Source organism: Pyrus communis, chromosome 3 (assembly GCF_963583255.1).
Source record: "Pyrus communis chromosome 3, drPyrComm1.1, whole genome shotgun sequence".
NCBI classification, from domain to species: domain Eukaryota; kingdom Viridiplantae; phylum Streptophyta; class Magnoliopsida; order Rosales; family Rosaceae; genus Pyrus; species Pyrus communis.
The window spans coordinates 23,797,622-23,815,740 of record NC_084805.1 but is presented as its reverse complement, the minus strand read 5'-3'; the positions used below and the strand labels follow the sequence as shown (position 1 = coordinate 23,815,740).

The window sequence follows — 18,119 nt, the reverse complement described above, 5'->3', positions numbered from 1 at the left end:
GCAAGTAGCTTGTAGCTCAGTTGGTTAAGAGTATTTGTTTTTGCACTCGAGGTCCCTGTTCGAATTCCCCTCCCGTAGATTTATGTAAATTATTCAATCGTTTGTAAAAAAAAAAAAAGGGATTAAAAATTTTAAAGAAGAAAAAAATGTACACAATCTAGGTAATTAATTGTGCACCATGCATCAAGTAAGATCTCAATGATATTATAAACTATAAGTGATCACTGAAAAGCGAGTCTATTGTAAAATATAAGTGATTACGCACTGATCTATGATTCACTCATCATCAATATTCATGATATAAACATATCTTAACAAAAACCACATCATCTTTTGCTAGAAAACCACATCTTAATATTCTTAATAAGTCATATTTATAAATAAGTCCAAAAACCCTGAAAAAGTAGTTCAGATATTTGTAATATTCCAGCATGAAGAGGATTCAGACACCCCTTTTTTCCTTGATGCATGCATGCCAGAAGCTAGCTATCCCTTCTCATAAATTGTCACTCTGCAGAACAACAAAACTAATAAGTTTCAGACAGAATTATATTAGTGTTGTAAGCCGTGGTATGAATATGTAGCTGGAAAAAAAAAAAAAAAGAATAAAAAATTAGGCTGTATATATCACCAGTGTAATTAATTAAACACTTTGTGTGATCATGATCAAATATATAATATGTATAACTGCTGTATATATACGTATACCGTATATAGAGGGGCCGCTGAGGTTGAAATCGAGAAGGCCGGGATGATGATGAGCAGGCTGGTGAGGGTAAGGGTTGAACTGAGGCTGAGGCTGCAAAGTAGCTAGCTGAAGCACACTGCTTGGTTGTTCTTCACCTGCAAATGGGAATTGATCGAGCACGTGTCGGTGCTCCTCAGATTTCGGTATCATCTCCAGATTCTCCAACTGCTCGTGAGCCTCATGATGCGCCTGCAGATCATGACCAAATGCTGCTGCCCGATGCGCCTTAATCTAAATTTCCATATACACATTTAAATTAATCAAACTTTTAACACTTCGTCATGCATGTTAATTTGTAAGCAACGTTTCGGAAATTTCAAAGTTAGATATAACCTTGCAGATACTCACCAGATGGAATAGTTTCTCATTTTCTTCCTCCCGCCTTTTGGTCTAAGTTTCATGACAATGCAACCCATCAGTATGTCAGATCATATTCACCAAAAAAGTGAATATATTGCTAGCGATCATGGGTTTAAAAACTTACCGTCGCAAGAAGATTGGCTATCTGCTGTTGCAATACCTCAAACTGTACGCCAATTTCCAATTAGTCATTGGAAAAGAAAAAAAAAACCAAGAAATTCATGAACAAAAAAGGTTAGCTAGGTAATCAAAACACGTGACTCATATACACTGGGATTTCAACCGTCAAATCATTGGTAAAATATTCACTAATCAATATCTAACGGTTAAAAGTCTTAGTTTACTGAATACACTAGAGCATGGTAGAATTTTCGTGAATGGCCATCGACCAGGGACCTTCTAATGTGACCATGTTACAAATCATACAGTACCGAATTTAAACCTGTAACACTATATATAACCTCAACTAAAAAATGTAGTAATTGGAGACAATTGAAGATTAATTATACCTTCCTAGCTCGAACCTTGTTAACAGACGCCTCCAGTTGGTGTTCAAGCTCCACCAGATCTTCAAATCGAACGCAATTTAGATCCTCGCCCGTGTAGCGTTGCAAACTTAATTCCAGATGGTGAGTTTCTCTCCTCATTTTTCCCAACTCAGCATTCATATATTCCTATATATATCCACAAATAGAAGGTGTGTCACAAATAATTCTTGTAACAAAAGCACTTAGAACAATCATATTGGTTTTGAGTTGAAATTCAGTACATAATCACCGGGTGCATATACCGTGTCGTTGTGTTGCGGTATTCGAATCCCTTTAGCAACCTGGTACCTTTGAATAAGCTCCTCCACGCTATAAGACATACAAACAAAACCATGAAGATGATGATATTAATTAACATGAATTTAATTTCTAAAGTTGGATCACATATAGCTTAATTAGACGTGTAACATTATAACTAACAGACATATGTATGTCATATATTAATTTACATTTTACTCAGTAAAAATCTGGAAAAATAATTCACCAAAACGTGTCGTGCAACAATATTGGTTATGAGTGCCATAACGAAAATAAAAATCTGAAAAGGGATTTACCCAAAATTCAAAACGGAAAATGATCAAGTGAAAATAAAGAGTAAGATCAGACGGTAGAGATTGAAGTAGGTAGACATCAACATTCAATTGACAGTCTGTGGCAGAACTATTTGTTGACCGTGAATTATCAACTATTTGTTTTCTTACTCTTTGTTTTTGCTGACATAGGACAGCATGAGTGCCTCAGTCAGAAATTATTAGGGTTTCGAAAACCCTAGATATGCAGATCTGAGCAAATAGCAAGTAGATGAACTCAATTGGTCAAATCATTTAAATTTGATGAGGCTATTGAGCCAAAACTGAAAACCAAAGCATAGCACTGTGTAAAAATCAACCTGCGGTGCTGAGAAAAAATAAATTCAAGGAAAAATAAATAAGTTACAGATTGGGAGAAAGATACTAAGATCAGATCATGCGCAAGAACAGTGTAGAAAAAACGAAAACCCCAAATGGCAACAACAACAGTAAAACTCATAGATCGGTGAAAAGAAAAAAGAAAGGAGAGAGAAGTTGTGATTTGAAACAAAGCAAAACCTGAAACCAAAATATGATCTTCTGTGTAAAAAGAAAAGAGAAACACTAATCAAACTTCTGTAACCATTAATTTGCAAACAGAACAAATATACACAAATTATGCAACCAGATCAGTAAATAAAACCCATCTAAGAAACACGTCGAATAAAGAAAAAATAAAACAAACCCATAAAAAGTCCCCAAGAAAGCAAGAAAATAAAACATACATAGAGTGGGAGGACTAGTTCATCACCTTGATGCCTCACTGCAGTACTGAAACATCTTGCCAGTGCTTGAGAAAATGAAAAGGCCGATCTGGGCATCACATAGCACAGAAAGCTCATGAGTCTTCTTGATCAGTCCTGCCCGCCGTTTCGCAAAAGTCACTTGCCTTGTGGTTTTGTTTTGTATCCTCGAAATTGTTATCTTGCCCCTTCCCATATTTACGTAATTTTTCTTCTTTAATTTGTAGGAAAAGCTAGAAGAAATTTATGGAACTCTGACTCTACCAGTGCTCAAATTCCTGATTTAGATCAAGACTCAAAAACCCAACAATTAGCTAGTTTAAAAATACATATTTGAGGGTTAAACAAGCATGTATATGTGGATTATATATGGAAAAAAAAATTGTTTAATTATTAGTATGCTATAAGTACTAAAGGCTTCTTGTTTTTGTTGGATGAAAATTAATGATGAGAGAGTTGTACCCAATAAAAATCTTAAATGAAAGAGTCCTACAATAAACAAAAGAACTGTGATCAGAAGTAAGAACCTAGTTTTCTAAAAACCCTAATGATGACATATGTAGAAGAGAGAGAGAGAGAGAGAGAGAGAGAGAGAGAGAGAGAGAGAGGTAGAAGGAGGACTTTGGAAGCCAAAGACTCAGAGGGATTGCTGCTTTACCTCTGCTTTCTCTCTTTGCCTTGTTGGGTTTCAAGTTTGGCAAGATGAATTGTGGCAAATGAACTTATACAGAGACTCTATATTTAGATAACTTAGCTTGGCAATTGGCCCATCTTTCCAAACTATATTACCAAAATGCCTCCTTAGCATATGTAAATTCAAATCAATATGTCCAAAATGCCTCCTTAATTAGCATGGTAAGTTGACCCAAAAAAAAAAAATAGCATGGTAACATTTCAACCACACCAAACATTAATCACAACCTTTGTTGATTTATTTACAATGGTATATTTAACCATGACTAGTAAACTCATCGTTTCAAGCAGTTCCATTTATGTATATACATCTTTGTTTCCGAGTTAATTTTGCACTAATTATATATAATTGTTCATCTTTATATACATTGTCGATTACCTGTTCATAATTTTTTTTTTTCCAAAAGATTAACAATTAATGACAATTGATATTCATATATATATATATATATATATATATATATATATATATATTCATACTGGTCAATTTTAATACAGATCGCAGGGCATATATAGAGAAGTACTCGATTGCACCTACTTGTGTGTACTGGTAAATTTTAACGCTTGCTTATTAAAATTGTAGGTTCGGGAGCACATGGAATTGCAGATGAGCAAAGTGGTCCATGGTCTGTAATCTCAATGCCTAATTAGAACGAAGAAGATCTCGCAATACTCAAGCATGCTGCACAGATGTAAGCTTTGAATTATGGGGTATATACGTAATTTCGCGAGAAAACCTACAAAGTGTTGATGTCTTATTGCCTGCAGCGACTGTTAACCACCCTGCCCTTTTGTCTGCAAACCCAGCTTTCTGGATTTTGCTAAATCTGGAAAGCTTTTTAAAGTTGTGTGAGCAAACAAAGCTTCCTCGAAAATGAAATGAAAATCAAATACTTTGGACAATTGGCTCACAACAGTTTGAAACATATTGATGTATTTCGATATGGATCACAGATTAGTGTTAATAATGTTCTTGACTTAGTCATTAAGCATGATATGAAATTTATGTCACTTAGTACTACGGTTTAGTGATATTTCTTTTCACTTATGAGTGAGAGATCTTAAATTCGATTCTCACCAAAGGTGAGTTTGTAACACATTATCGATAGCTCATTGTGAGCCTAAACCCACCTCTCCTTCTAATTAGTGTAGATAATATATATATATATATATATATATATTTTTTTTTTTATATGAAATTTCTGCTCATTAATCAAATGTATCATTAATCTGCAATTGACTCTTTGAAGCATCAGTCACCTTTGTTTTGGCACACGTATAAGTGAGTCACAACTTTAATGAACTATACGAAGTTTATACTAATTTTTTTTTGGTTTGTACACCTATATGTCTATTATGTATATGTGAATCTGAGTTAGATTAGTTGGTTAATTAGGGCAATGTTCCACTCTCTTTGCACTTGAATTTGATTATTTTTCTCTGTAAGTTAGAGTAATTTAAAATATCGCATTCTAATATGAACAACCAACGTTTGATAAGAAAAGAAAATAAACAATAAAGAATATACACAAAAGGAAAAACAAATGACTACATGCATTATGATTGGTGATATTATATACAAAGTTATGTTAGGACAAAAAATTACACACTGTGATGTGATGTTACTAATCTACTTGTATTACATGTATTTTATTTATTAATACTATATCATAGGTTGATTAAGTATCAACTATATTTCGTCCACTTATTACAAATAAATTAGTAATACCACATTTGTGAGACTGTCACATTCAAACTATATTTAAAGTTGCTAGCTTAAATAGTTCAAATCCTATATTGAGGATGTAGAATAGAGACCACGAACTCTGTACTAGATAAAATGCTCCATTGATTATGTCACCCTAGCTACGGTCGGCCTATTTATCAAAGTTGCTAGATTAAATTGTTCAAAATCCTATATTGAGGAGGGAAAATAGAGACGTCGAACTTCGAATTCGTACTAAATTGATTATATGTACAGCCCTTGTTATAACATAAAAAAAAAGTGAGACTCCAAATCAACAAAGCTCACCCCGCTTTGTGAGGGTCGGAGGATGAACGTTTATCGTACCCATTTGCACAACTCGAACTCGTGACTTTTTTGCCATAAAAGATTACCATTTCCGCCAAATAACCGGAGTTATTATTTACCCCAAGTCATAAACTACCTATTTACGATTCTAGGAAGAAAAGCAAGTGTCAATAAAACGCTGTTGATTGGTCCCCCACTCCCTTCCCTACTCCCCCGAAATTTTTTCTACTCTGCAATGAGAATATAATCATTGTTCTTCTGTATATTGATGTGCAGGGAGGTCAATTTTATGGGGTCCAACTTCATTGCTCAAAATGTGACAGTCGGATGAGAGCCACACACAGAAAGAAGAATTAAGAATGTCGTTTGCCTAAAATGGAACTGAGTTTTACGTCCCCTTCATCATTGATATTTTTCTCAGTCTTCACAGAATCACATGGACTTCCGCAGACTCAAATATTAAACAAATTGATGTTAATTATTTGTCATCTACGCGCATGCATGCATGTGAAATTTTGACTGGAATTGTTTTTCACATCTACATTTCGTTGTTCATATTTAGCTTAGTTTCTTATGTTTTTCGGTGGTCAATTATATGGCTCAAAACTAAAAGTGAACACGTACACTTTAATCTTCACTTTTTGTTTCTCCAGATGATGAGCAGTATTATACCAAATTTGGCTTAGAAGACAGATATAATGTGTTTTTAAAATCGATTTATTAATTGGTGACCGATGCATAGGCATCGGTTTTTATCTGTTACCCATTTCAGATGAAATGTTCAAAGTACTACATAACACTCTAAAAAAATGAGTAATCCCTACCCGCAAACCTACTTTCAAATTGTTCCAAAAAAAATCCATCAAACAACACAAGGTGCTTTTGTTTTTCCCTTTAGACCACAACCACAAGACCATTCTCCTTTTGCTACAAATTATACTCCCAAACTCACTTTGATGTCTTTTTAATCCCACAAGGCCAACAACAACACATCCTTAAAAAGCATGTGAACACATGTAATAGGTGTCAACAAACATTACTAATGTTGTAATTAAGCTAGGTTTTCCATAAAATTACAACTAAACATCCTAGAAAACTAAATGAAGTAAAAAAGCAACTGCAAACAGAGTGGGTAACAAAGAATATATCAACGGGGTAAAGAGCTTGAATAAAAATATGAAGAGATGAGAGACGTAGAAACGTCACTTCGGGGGTTCTAGATTAGGGTTTTCGATCTTGCGGTCCTTAGGATTTGAACCAATTATGTGTAGGCGTTTTGGGCCTTGACCTGCTCTTAGGTTAAAAGACATGCATGTTTAATCTTCCAAATTGATACTTTCTCTCCAAAGTTGTTCTAATTGATATTGTGTCCATAACAAAATATGTGTTGGAAAACTATTTTGATTCGAAAAAAATTATAGATTCTGTTCGGGCAAAGATTTCTCTAGAGAATGATCCTTGGACCTTAGCACAGTTTCTCAAGGAATTGGCACTTTCGATGTGTAGTTGGACTCTTGCTTGTTAATGTGCTACAAGAAGAGGACAAAGTTCATTCTGAAATGTGCCTTTGTGGGGCCTTAGGTGCAGGCCTTGAGGCTCACAATCAAAACTAACTAAGTGCTACGAGTGCCACTGCTATCTCAGTATAGCAGATGTAGAACAAGTGTGTTTTTAGTCGATTACTTGCGCCCTAAGTTACTCAGACTTCTTGTTATCAAAGGATTGTCGTGGATGGGTTAAGTCCACATTAAGTTCTTTTTCTTGCCTTGTAAATAAGGACTTTCAGTTCATAGTTTTGTATGTTCACAATGAAGGGAGTCCAGGCCCCTTTAAGCCATTTACTTGGTTCTTGATTGATTTTAATGATAACATATCCATTAAACCAATCAGATTCAAATACAAATAACTCTTAAAATAGGAAAACTGATGGAAATAACTTGAATACATACCGGATAATGCATTAAGTAATAGATCTACAAATGTAGAAAACAAACAAAGAGCATCGGGCAAGATTTCACATTGTCTGGCAAGGTTGAACTTCTTGCAATCACTTCTCTTTGAATTAACAGGGGTTATATGCTAAAAATGGATGGATGGTAAACAAGTTTACACAAGGGAATCGAGATTACGCCACTAAGGGAGATAGCAGAGTTTTAAACTGGACAAGAGATAGCTTGTCGCTAAAAATGACTGAATTTGGGTTGATTTCAGCTTTTGGATGCAAATCTGGCCTTGAGAGTAGAGTTTGTATGTTTGTTTGTTTGTTTGATTGGTTGAGTGTCCTTGTCTCTAGAGCCTCTTCTTCCTTTTATAGGCAAATTAACCCCACTACTGTAGCTTTTGCTCTTGTCCGAAAGCACTTGGAGGGTAGTGACTCATCAACTTTTTACTTGGAATGCCACTAGAAAGTATTATTTAGGTGGTAGTAGGTTAGTCTCCATCACTTGTCACTTCAATGGTAAGCACGTGGCTTGTATTTGACTGAGAAGGCTTCATTTTACCTTTGGGCTCGGTGCTGGGCTTTAGACAAGTTTCCTTTAATTAAGCACTCTTGGACTTTCATTCATTTAAGTTCAATGTTCAAATATTAACTCCAACGGATTCTTCCTTTCTTCTTATGTATAAATCAAAAGATCTCATTAATTAGACATTAGTCATTGCATGCATCCATCGCATGGATTCCTATTTTCTCCTATTGCATGTATATATGTACGTACAAAATAAATTTTGGTTGATATTTTTTTCTTCATCCCAACCTAAGAAATAAGGAAACTTTAACGAAAAGCTTCCGGTACTGTTTACTTTAACGAAAAATCACATTTTTACACTAAAAAGTCAATTCTGGTACTATTCACTTTACTTTTTATTTTGTCATTTTTGTTAAAACTCAAAGTTTTCAAGCTATTTTCATTAGTTTTCCTAAGATATAATGATGAAAAAATAATGAAGAAAACCAGTAGCCCCAGTAGCCCACGGTAACATCAAGATATGTTACGTACATTGCCTTGAATTGTACAAACTACTACAGAACCTAGCTTACTTCTCTGATATTTTGCTTTTTCAGCCTTCAGGAGCAGCCATCTGCAGGTATCATCATCTCCTCTTCTTCTTCTTTTTTGTAAAATTTAGATTCATGTGTTCAGATAAGTTGAAGTTTAGATCCAAAACATGATGTAAGACTGAAAATGGATTTTAGTCCTTTGATTGCCTGTCCATGTTAGCATCTCTGTTCCAACTCAATAATTTCGTTATGAGGCCATTTATCAGATTAATTGTCAATAAAATTAATCCGCCATTCATCTTTCTCTATCTAGCTCTTAAGAACATTTCAACCAATCCAGAACGTGATAGAAAGGTCGATATATATATATATATATATATATATATATATATATATTTATAAAAGATAAATAGAGTAAACTGCAGCGAGTCTGCAGTTGCCTCCAAATATTAGCATAGGTGCTTTGACCCTGTGATGTGTTAAAGGTCATCAACTGTTTAGAAACTTTCCCTGTACTGAGAATCTCAATATTGGCTTGTTCAGAAGTGACCTAGAGCAAAACTTTATGTTCAGATGGGGTGCTGTAGGATACCCTATGGCTGTGTACAAGTAATACGATTGTGATTGGTAAGCAAACTTATTATACAAGTAATACGTCTATATTTTAGTACATTATTCAATTAGCACATCCAATTGTTAATTATTCCCAAATTTCTCTCAAAAACATCGTCTCTAACTCAAATGTAATCAACAAATGATTTTTCTTCTTTGAGTATTGTGTGCAATAATGTAGCATGCGCATTACCTTGTTCGAACTTGGGTTCTCTTTCGATAGGCTGCCAAGCGCAAATATCTTCTCTCCATGGCTGCCATAAGTCCTGGATTTCGAAAACTTAACGGTAAGGGATAAACATAAACCAGTTAAGGAAACTAGTGGGAGAAGCAAAGAAACGGTAAACATATGTTAATTAGACGAGCATGTAAAACATAGAACATGCAAGAAAGAAGAAAACCTTAAATATGTATTTGTTTCTCTTAGGGTGCTTTAGATTTTGGCCCTTACAATTCATGATTCTTAGATAAAAACCCATTTACATATAAACGTCCAATAAAAGTTCAAATTTAAAATCTGCAGCCACATCGGAATACTATTGACCTACTAATACAATTTATTTACACCCATGCTATTTTTCCAAATCCCTAAGTTTATTCCAAATTAAAAGTTGTAGAAAAAGTGAAATAAAAAATATAAATTGTTGTATTGCATTCATTGTATCCATATCATACCAAAAATTTGCCTTTTTTTGTCATATATATATATATATATATATATATATATATATATATATATTTTGCATTAATTGGGAAGTAATTTGTGACATCCCACATCACCCAGTGGTGTGATCCTTAAATGTATATTCTCATCCCTACCTAGCACGAGGCCTTTTGGAAGCTCACTGGCTTCAGAGTTCATCGGAACTCCGAAGTTAAGCGAGAAGGTGGCTTGAGCAATCCCATGATGGGTGACCCACTGGGAAGTTGCTCATGAGTTCCCAAAAACAAAACCGTGAGGGAATGGTAAGCCCAAAGCGGATAATATCGTGCTACAGTGGTGGAGCGGGCCCAGGAAGTGATCCGCCCTGGACCGGGATGTGACATTTGGTATCAGAGCCTAACCCTGGTCGTGGTGTGCCGACGAGGACGTCAGGCCCCTAAGAGGGGTGGATTGTGACATCCCACATCGCTCAGGGGAGTGATCCTTATATGCATATTCCCATCTCTACCTAGCATAAGGCCTTTTGGAAGCTCACTGGCTTCGGGTTCCGTAGGAACTCCGAAGTTAAGTAAGAAGGGGGCTAGAGCAATCCCATGATAGGTGACCCACTAGGAAGTTGCTCGTGAGTTCCCAAAAATAAAACCGTGAGGGAATGGTAAGCCCAAAGTGGATAATATCGTGCTACGGTGGTGGAGCGGGCCCGGGAAGTGATCCACCTCGGGTCGGGATGTGACATAAATTAATTTATTCCAATTATTAAAAAAAAATTATAGTAAATCCGTATTATATATTTTGAATCAAATAGCACTTCTCTAACTTGTAGGTAAATTATTTTTCATGTATTGTTACATATATTAGGCACGTTTTATTGTTGTATAAATATAGGTATTGTCACATCCTGGTCTCCCGCCTTGAGGATATTGTCCGCTTTGGCATTCCTGGTCTGGACTAGGTCGCAGACACCAGGCTACCGAACGGTTTTGTTTTTGCAGGCCGCAGCCCCAAAAGGCCTCCTCAAAGGGTACCACCAGGCATGTACATATAAGGCCCAAAGACCACGCCCTCACGGGCGATATGGGATACTACAATCCACCCCCCTTAGGGAGCCCGACGTCCTCGTCGGCACACCACGGCCGTGAGTCTGGCTCTGATACCAAATATGTCACATCCCGGTCTCCCGCCTTGAGGATATTGTCCGCTTTGGCATTCCTGGCCTGGACTAGGTCGCAGACACCAGGCTACCGCACGGTTTTGTTTTTGTGGACCGTAGTCCACAAAAGGCCTCTCTGAAGTTAAAGCTCTGGGCATGGATATATAAGGCCCAAAGACCACGCCCTCACGGACGATGTGGGATACTACAGGTATGACATAATATTTTTCAATTCTTCTTGTTATGGGTAAATTATTCTCCATGTATTAGTGAAAAAAAAAGATATTATATTACACACGGGGTATAATTTTTTTGTAGGTAAATTATTGGGAATAATTTGTAGGTAGGTAAATTAATTTGTTCCAATTATATAAAAATATATATATACTATACCTAGATTATATATATATATATATATATATTATTATTATTATTTTTTGAGAAAACCTAGATTATATATTTTGAATCAAATAACATTTTTGTGTACATGGTAGGTAAATTATTTTTAATGAATTATTACATATATTAGCCTATTAGGGACCTTTTTTTTGGTAAAAATATATAAAGTAATATGTATATGATTGTTTGAAGGTAAAAGATAAAATCAAAATCATGATCCAATTCCTAAGTTTATGCAATATTTTGTTGTTGGTATACAATATTTTGCATCATTGGAAATGAACATTTCAAATAGTAGGTAGGTAAATTAATATGGTCTAATTATATAAACACACACACATATCTATATCTATATCTATATCTATATATATATATATATACACATTTTGAATCAAATAACATTTTTGTAAATGGTAGGTAAATTACTTTTTTTTTTATGTATTATTACATATATTAGGTCTTTTTTTTTTTTTGTAAAAATATATATATGAACTCATAATGCCAGATACATAGAATTAAGCCAACAATTCTCATATTTGATATTAATATGCAATGAATTTGTAGTATCTCACATCGCCCGTGAGGGCGTGGTCTTTGGGCCTTATATATCCATGCCCAGAGCTTTAACTTTGAGGAGGCCTTTTGGGGCTACGGCCTGCAAGAACAAAACCGTGCGGTAGCTGGGTGGCTGCGACATAGTCCAGGCCCAGAATGCCAAAGCGGACAATATCCGAGAGGTTGGAGTCTGGGATGTGACAATTTGGTATCAGAGCCAGACTCACGGCCGTGGTGTGCCGACGAGGACGTCGGGCTCCCTAAGGGGGGTGGATTGTAGTATCTCACATCGCCCGTGAGGGCGTGGTCTTTGGGCCTTATATATTTATGCCCAGAGCTTTAACTTTGAGGAGGCCTTTTGGGGCTACGGCCTGCAAGAACAAAACCGTGCGGTAGCTGGGTGGCTGCGACATAGTCCAGGCCCAGAATGCCAAAGCGGACAATATCCGAGAGGTTGGAGTCTGGGATGTGACAGAATTTTTTAGCATTAATGTCTTATTTTTCTTTTTGCAAAATCGTTTACTCTCTCCTTACAATCTGCATGGAATTAATTGTGCACATCAAATATGCAATAGGGGTATTTTAGGCATTTAAAAAATGTAAAATGTGTAAAGTAATATGTAATTAATGAATTCACTTAGGTGGATCCTAGTCACTGGGTTCTTTTTGAGTAAAAAAATTATGTCAAGTTTTATATGAAAAAAAATTAAATTCAAATGGTTAAAATCATATTTTCAGTTTCTCTTATCACATACAAACGGGCATGTAAGAAAGAAAACTATTATTATGTCCTCGATTTTATTTCACGTGGATATTTCAATGTATTGGTGGTGCTTGTTGTAACGACCGTTTAAGAAATTTACTTTCTTAGGTATTTGTGTAAGTGTTCTTTTTTTTTTTTTTTTTTGGTCAAAAGATGTAATAGTTTATTGTATTTTATTTTATTCGACGAAAAAAAAAAGCATCACTTCTTTTGATCAAAAGAAAAGAGAAGAACAACATTTGGTTTATAGAAGTTGAAGAGAAATGACAAAATGAAATTGCACAACGAAAAATTAAACCACTACTGCTATCGTTTGTCAAAAAAAAAAAAATTTAATAGTTGATAGTAAGTGGTAGAAATTGACTTCTTATTATTAAATTCTAGATTCTCACAAAGATTCAATAATTTTATTAACCCAAAAAAATTAACACATTTTTTGTTCTAAAGAGGTGTGCCATGTCATTTTGGATCCACATATACTAGAGTGTTTGTAAGCAGTATTCTAAGCTAAACTAAAAGAACATGAAAACATTGAGTTAAAGAAGAATGTCCTATCCATTAGGTCAATCCTGACCTACAAATTAGATCCAAATTGAAACTACAAGATATTGAGATAAACGAAAAGTAACTACATTGATTAGGTTCGAATCTAATATGGTAACTGCATTGATCCGACTTGCAAATTGGAACTGAAGTGAAACCGCAAGATACTTGGGTCATAGCAACATCGATTGAGTTTGAATATAACATGGTAACTACAATGATTGGGCTCGATTCTGATATCCTCTAATTTACAGAATGATCATAACTTGAGCGAAAAGACGTTGAACACACAACATTAATCAATTTGCCTAATGCAAATATATGCATTGTTTTAAATATTTCCACCTAGTGCCTAGGGTTAGGCTCTGGCCACCTCACTAATTAATGCATAGACATTTGTAAATCAAGAAATGACACATAAACCTGCTTAAACGCCTAACCTGCTTAGGCGCTTGCATAACCTGTATAGGCACCACTTAAATCGTGACTCTCATGTAGACAGAAAATAGATAACTTTCGGTTCTTTTTTTATTTTTTTAATAAATTGTAAGAGACTTGTTGAACACTTAAATGAACACTAATTATATTCTTTTTCCCATGTTTTCAATATGTTCTAATACTTTCTAATCTATATGCCATTTTATCTTTTTTATTTTATATATCTCAATACAATTATGAATTTTTTAAGTATAAACAGATAATTATTTATACAATATATAATAAATTTACATAAAATCGTTTAAACCGACTCAGCCTCAATCCCCTAGCACTAGTGCCTAACGTTTTCAAAACCTTGAATATATGTATACTGAAATTAAGACCAGAGATTAGTTATCTTGTTTCTATATCAATATTTCACAATTCACATCACACGTTTAAATTCCTCCTTTTACAAACAAACCAATGAAATAAAGATAATGTGGCCAATAAAATAAAATAATTACCGCTCTTCTGCCACCATCTTCTTCAGTCCTTCCTTCTTCCTTCCTTTCTTCCCCAATCTCTCATAATCCTCTCTCTCTCTCTCTCTCCTCTCTCTTCATCTCCTAAAAACAAGATCGTGGGCTCACCATCTCTCTCTCTCTCTCTCTCTAAAACTCAAACACCCAATCAATCAAAAGTTTTCTTTTTGCTGCAATCAATGGATCTGGCGCCGGAGGAGCTCCAATTTCTGACCATCCCAGACATCTTCAGAGAATCCACCTCCATCCCCAAACAGTCCCCCAAGACCTTCTACCTCATAACCCTAACCTTAATTTTCCCTCTCTCCTTCGCCATCCTCGCCCATTCCCTCTTCACCCACCCCCTCCTCAACCAGCTCCAAGCCTCCTCCACCGACCCCGCCCAGCTCCACCACAAATGGTCCCTCCTCCTCCTCTTCCAATTCTGCTACCTCATATTCCTCTTCGCCTTCTCCCTCCTCTCCACCGCCGCCGTCGTCTTCACCGCTGCCTCCCTCTACACCTCCAAGCCCGTCTCCTTCTCCAACACCCTCTCCGCCATCCCCAAAGTCTTCAAGCGCCTCTTCATCACTTTCCTCTGGGTCTCCCTCCTCATGGTCTGCTACAATTTCGTCTTCGTCGGCTTCCTCATCCTCCTCATCCTCGCCATCGATACCCATAACCCCTTTCTCCTCCTCTTCTCCGCCATTGTCATCTTCCTCCTCTTCCTCGTCGTCCATGTCTACATCACCGCCCTCTGGCACTTGGCCAGCGTTGTCTCCGTCCTCGAGCCCGTCTACGGGTTCGCCGCCATGAAGAAGAGCTACGAGCTCCTTAAAGGGAAGGTTGGGATGGCCTTCGTCCTCGTTTTCGGCTACTTGACCCTCTGCGCGGTCATCGGTGCCGTTTTCGGGTCGGTGGTGGTTCACGGCGGGGAGGATTATGGGGTTTTTGTGAGGATTGTGGTTGGTGGGTTTTTGGTGGGTGTGCTGGTGATTGTGAATTTGGTTGGATTGCTATTGCAGAGTGTGTTTTACTATGTCTGCAAGAGTTATCATCACCAGGAGATTGACAAGAGCGCCTTGCACGATCATCTCGGCGGCTATCTTGGAGAGTATGTACCTCTCAAGAGCAGCATTCAGATGGAAAACTTGGATGTCTGATGGTAAAGGAACAACATTGCTTGAATTGAATGTGTAAGTTTCTGTGTACTAAATGCTTGAAAGGTTGAAAAAAAAAAAAAAAAAAAAAAAAAACCTTGATGGAATTGAGTTTAGTTTCTTTGTGGATACATATACATGTTTGTTACTTAATTCTTTTTTCGCTTAATAAACATTTGAGCTAGTTGAATTGCATTAATTTGCTCGGGATTATAGTTTTCGTGTTGTGATGAATGTCGGAAAACTTTTCTGATGTAATTGCACACTGTTAAATGTCAACAGATTAATTCTAAACTTCGACATCCAAAGTCTGAATGTCGAGATTCATTAATAAAATTAGTTGTTACAGCTTCCTTAATCTTGTGATGCTATCTTGTATTTTGTCCTAACCTGACTGAAAAACCTTCAGGTTGTTTAGAAAATATAAACGTGAACCCGAAGCTAAGGACATTAATATCATCTTAACAGAAGGAGCCAGTTCTCTTAGTAGTTTGCATTCCTGTTGGATCGTATGCCAGGTAGCGTTGTTTACTAGTTTCAAGTCTAGTCCAATATTCAAAAGTTCTGTATCTCTTCGTTTATGGTTTGGACATAGACAGCTAAAACTAATTCTATATCGATTGCCGCTTGACTATACAGTAGCATTGTTGGTTTGGATGGACCGCTAATAATTGAGTAGAACACATTGGCCTGGTACCACTCTTATGGATATTTGATTGTCTTACAGGGTCTCTAGCGTTAGCGGTTTTGATCTTGATGATCAACATGTAGGCCTATAGACCTCCCAAGTTTTTTGTATATTACGGGTAGTTTTATTGCCTTAATCTAATCTTATGGATGGTTGCATATTTTCTGTTTGTGAAACTAGTGTTCCTCCAAAAGTCCATGGTGGAGTATTCTTTAGGTAAAGCATGTCTCCTGGGGATCTTGATTCCATTTGAATCTTTTCAAATAGTTTTCATAATTTGAGATCTCTATCGTTTGGTTGGTTTTGCTTTATGATGAAGCCTTAGAGGTTAGCTATAATGGGTTAGGATTAGGATAGGTCTAGGTTTGATTCCCGCAAATGTAAACAAAACACAGTTACCGACAGATTGAGGGTGCGTACAAGATCATTTATATGTCGAAATCCTCGGGGACGCATGACATATAATGTTTGTAACTTAATGCTTATTTCTTTGTTGCGGTTGTTCTGGACGGATGAGAATTATATGCAGCCATTAAGAAAATCAGCGTCAATTTCGTGTTAAGATTGGAGTTTGATAAGAATGCAGGGATTGTGGAACTTTTTGATCGTTGATATTGCGAAATTGTGCTTAAGTTCTCTTAACCCAACGAATATTACATGATCGAGTTTGTTCTTCTCTTGGATCTCTCCTGTTTGAGAGGCACCTGCTTATAACTAATGTTACATTTATAAGTTGTGTCCATGAATCTTTCCAAGTTCTCAACAGGGAATTCACTTTGGCAATGAATTTACTTTTTATTTGGTAAAATTGGGGGTCAAAAGACCCAGAAAAACAACTAACTATTAACAAAACGGGTATGAGGAAACCCAACAGCATCCTCAAAGATCAACCTATCCACAAGTGGAGGAGGCTCATAAAAATCATGAAGACCAATGTTAAACTTATGGCCTAAATCTGCCATACCATCAGCTACTCTATTCTTCTCACGATGAACATGAGAAACCGAGCAAATCCAATCCCTGTGTAATAACTCCCGGTAAGCAGTAATGAGATGAGCAAGAGGGTGCATAGAGGAATTAAAATCCATTACTAAAGTAACAGCCACAACAAAGTTCAATTCAACAAGCACTTTTCTATAACCCAATCTCCAAGCAAGAGACAGACCATGAAAAAGACCCCATAACTCAACATTAAGCACACTCCCCACACCAATATTTATAATGAAACCAGCACTCCACACACCTGCAACAACACGTAAAATCCCACTAGCACCAGAGCACCCCTTGCCACTCTTACTATTGCCATCCACATTCAACTTGACATAATTAGGAGGAGGAGGATCCCAGGCTAAAAAAATCCTACTCTTCACAGGCTTAGCACCAAAATTTTGCACCTTAAACCACTCTTTAGTAGCTTTAAAAATGAAAATCTGAGGTTGACTTGGGAAAATGAAATTAGACCCAAAAATGCTTAAATTCCTCCATTTCCATAACCACTAACACGCAAAGGCAAAAACACCCCGCCAAGGCAGATTATGGCAAAGCAATCTTCTCGAAAAAAGATTCACTCTCATCCAATCATGAAAGTCAATATCAACCAAGGACAGAACAATTGAATGCATACCCAATTGATTCCACACTAACTTTGCACGATCACACCGTAGAAGAATATGATTAATAGATTCAACACAACCATTTCAAAAGTCACAATAGGAATTATCAGTCATACCTCTCTTAGCTCTCTGTTCATTGTAAAGCAATCTCCAATGCAGAGTCAGCCATAAAAAATGAAGCACTCGAGGAGGTAGCTTAAGCTTCCATATATCACTCCAACTCCAATCGGCAAAAACTTCATCATCAATACTTGCAAGATAAACTGATTTAACACTAAAATTTCCATCATTTGAATGCTTCCAAATAATACAATCACTATCTCCATCGTTGAGACCA

General features: G+C 36.3%; 2 protein-coding genes across 3 annotated transcripts; one reads left to right on the top strand and one right to left on the bottom strand.

Moving 5' to 3' along the window:
* Positions 1-267: 267 nt before the first annotated feature.
* LOC137727371 (MADS-box protein FBP24-like) lies at positions 268-3,451 on the bottom strand. Of its 2 annotated transcripts, none has more exons than XM_068466240.1 (7): positions 2,977-3,451; positions 1,878-1,965; positions 1,618-1,782; positions 1,233-1,274; positions 1,097-1,138; positions 709-979; positions 268-511 (listed from the first exon to the last, which is right to left on the bottom strand). In XM_068466240.1, exons 1-7 carry the CDS (start codon positions 3,162-3,164, stop codon positions 507-509), a joined length of 801 nt encoding a protein of 266 aa, XP_068322341.1. In that variant the 5' UTR covers positions 3,165-3,451; the 3' UTR covers positions 268-506. The 2 variants fall into 2 exon arrangements, with proteins under 2 accessions (XP_068322341.1, XP_068322342.1); XM_068466241.1 differs by having other exon boundaries at positions 1,899-1,965.
* A 10,854-nt stretch (positions 3,452-14,305) lies between these two features.
* LOC137729561 (uncharacterized) lies at positions 14,306-16,651 on the top strand. The gene is made up of 2 exons (XM_068468535.1): positions 14,306-15,517; positions 16,209-16,651. Exon 1 carries the CDS (start codon positions 14,522-14,524, stop codon positions 15,482-15,484), a length of 963 nt encoding a protein of 320 aa, XP_068324636.1. The 5' UTR covers positions 14,306-14,521; the 3' UTR covers positions 15,485-15,517; positions 16,209-16,651.
* The last annotated feature ends 1,468 nt before the right edge of the window (positions 16,652-18,119 follow it).

Coding starts and splice junctions, on each gene's coding strand:
- LOC137729561 (XM_068468535.1), top strand. CDS start 14,522: ATGGATCTGGCGCCGGAGGAGCTCCAATTTCTGACCATCCCAGACATC.
- LOC137727371 (XM_068466240.1), bottom strand. CDS start 3,164: ATGGGAAGGGGCAAGATAACAATTTCGAGGATACAAAACAAAACCACA. Junction 1,783..1,877: donor TATATGCACCCGGTGATTAT/GTACTGAATTTC, acceptor GGATATATATAG/GAATATATGAATGCTGAGTT. Junction 1,275..1,617: donor ACAAGGTTCGAGCTAGGAAG/GTATAATTAATC, acceptor ATTGGCGTACAG/TTTGAGGTATTGCAACAGCA.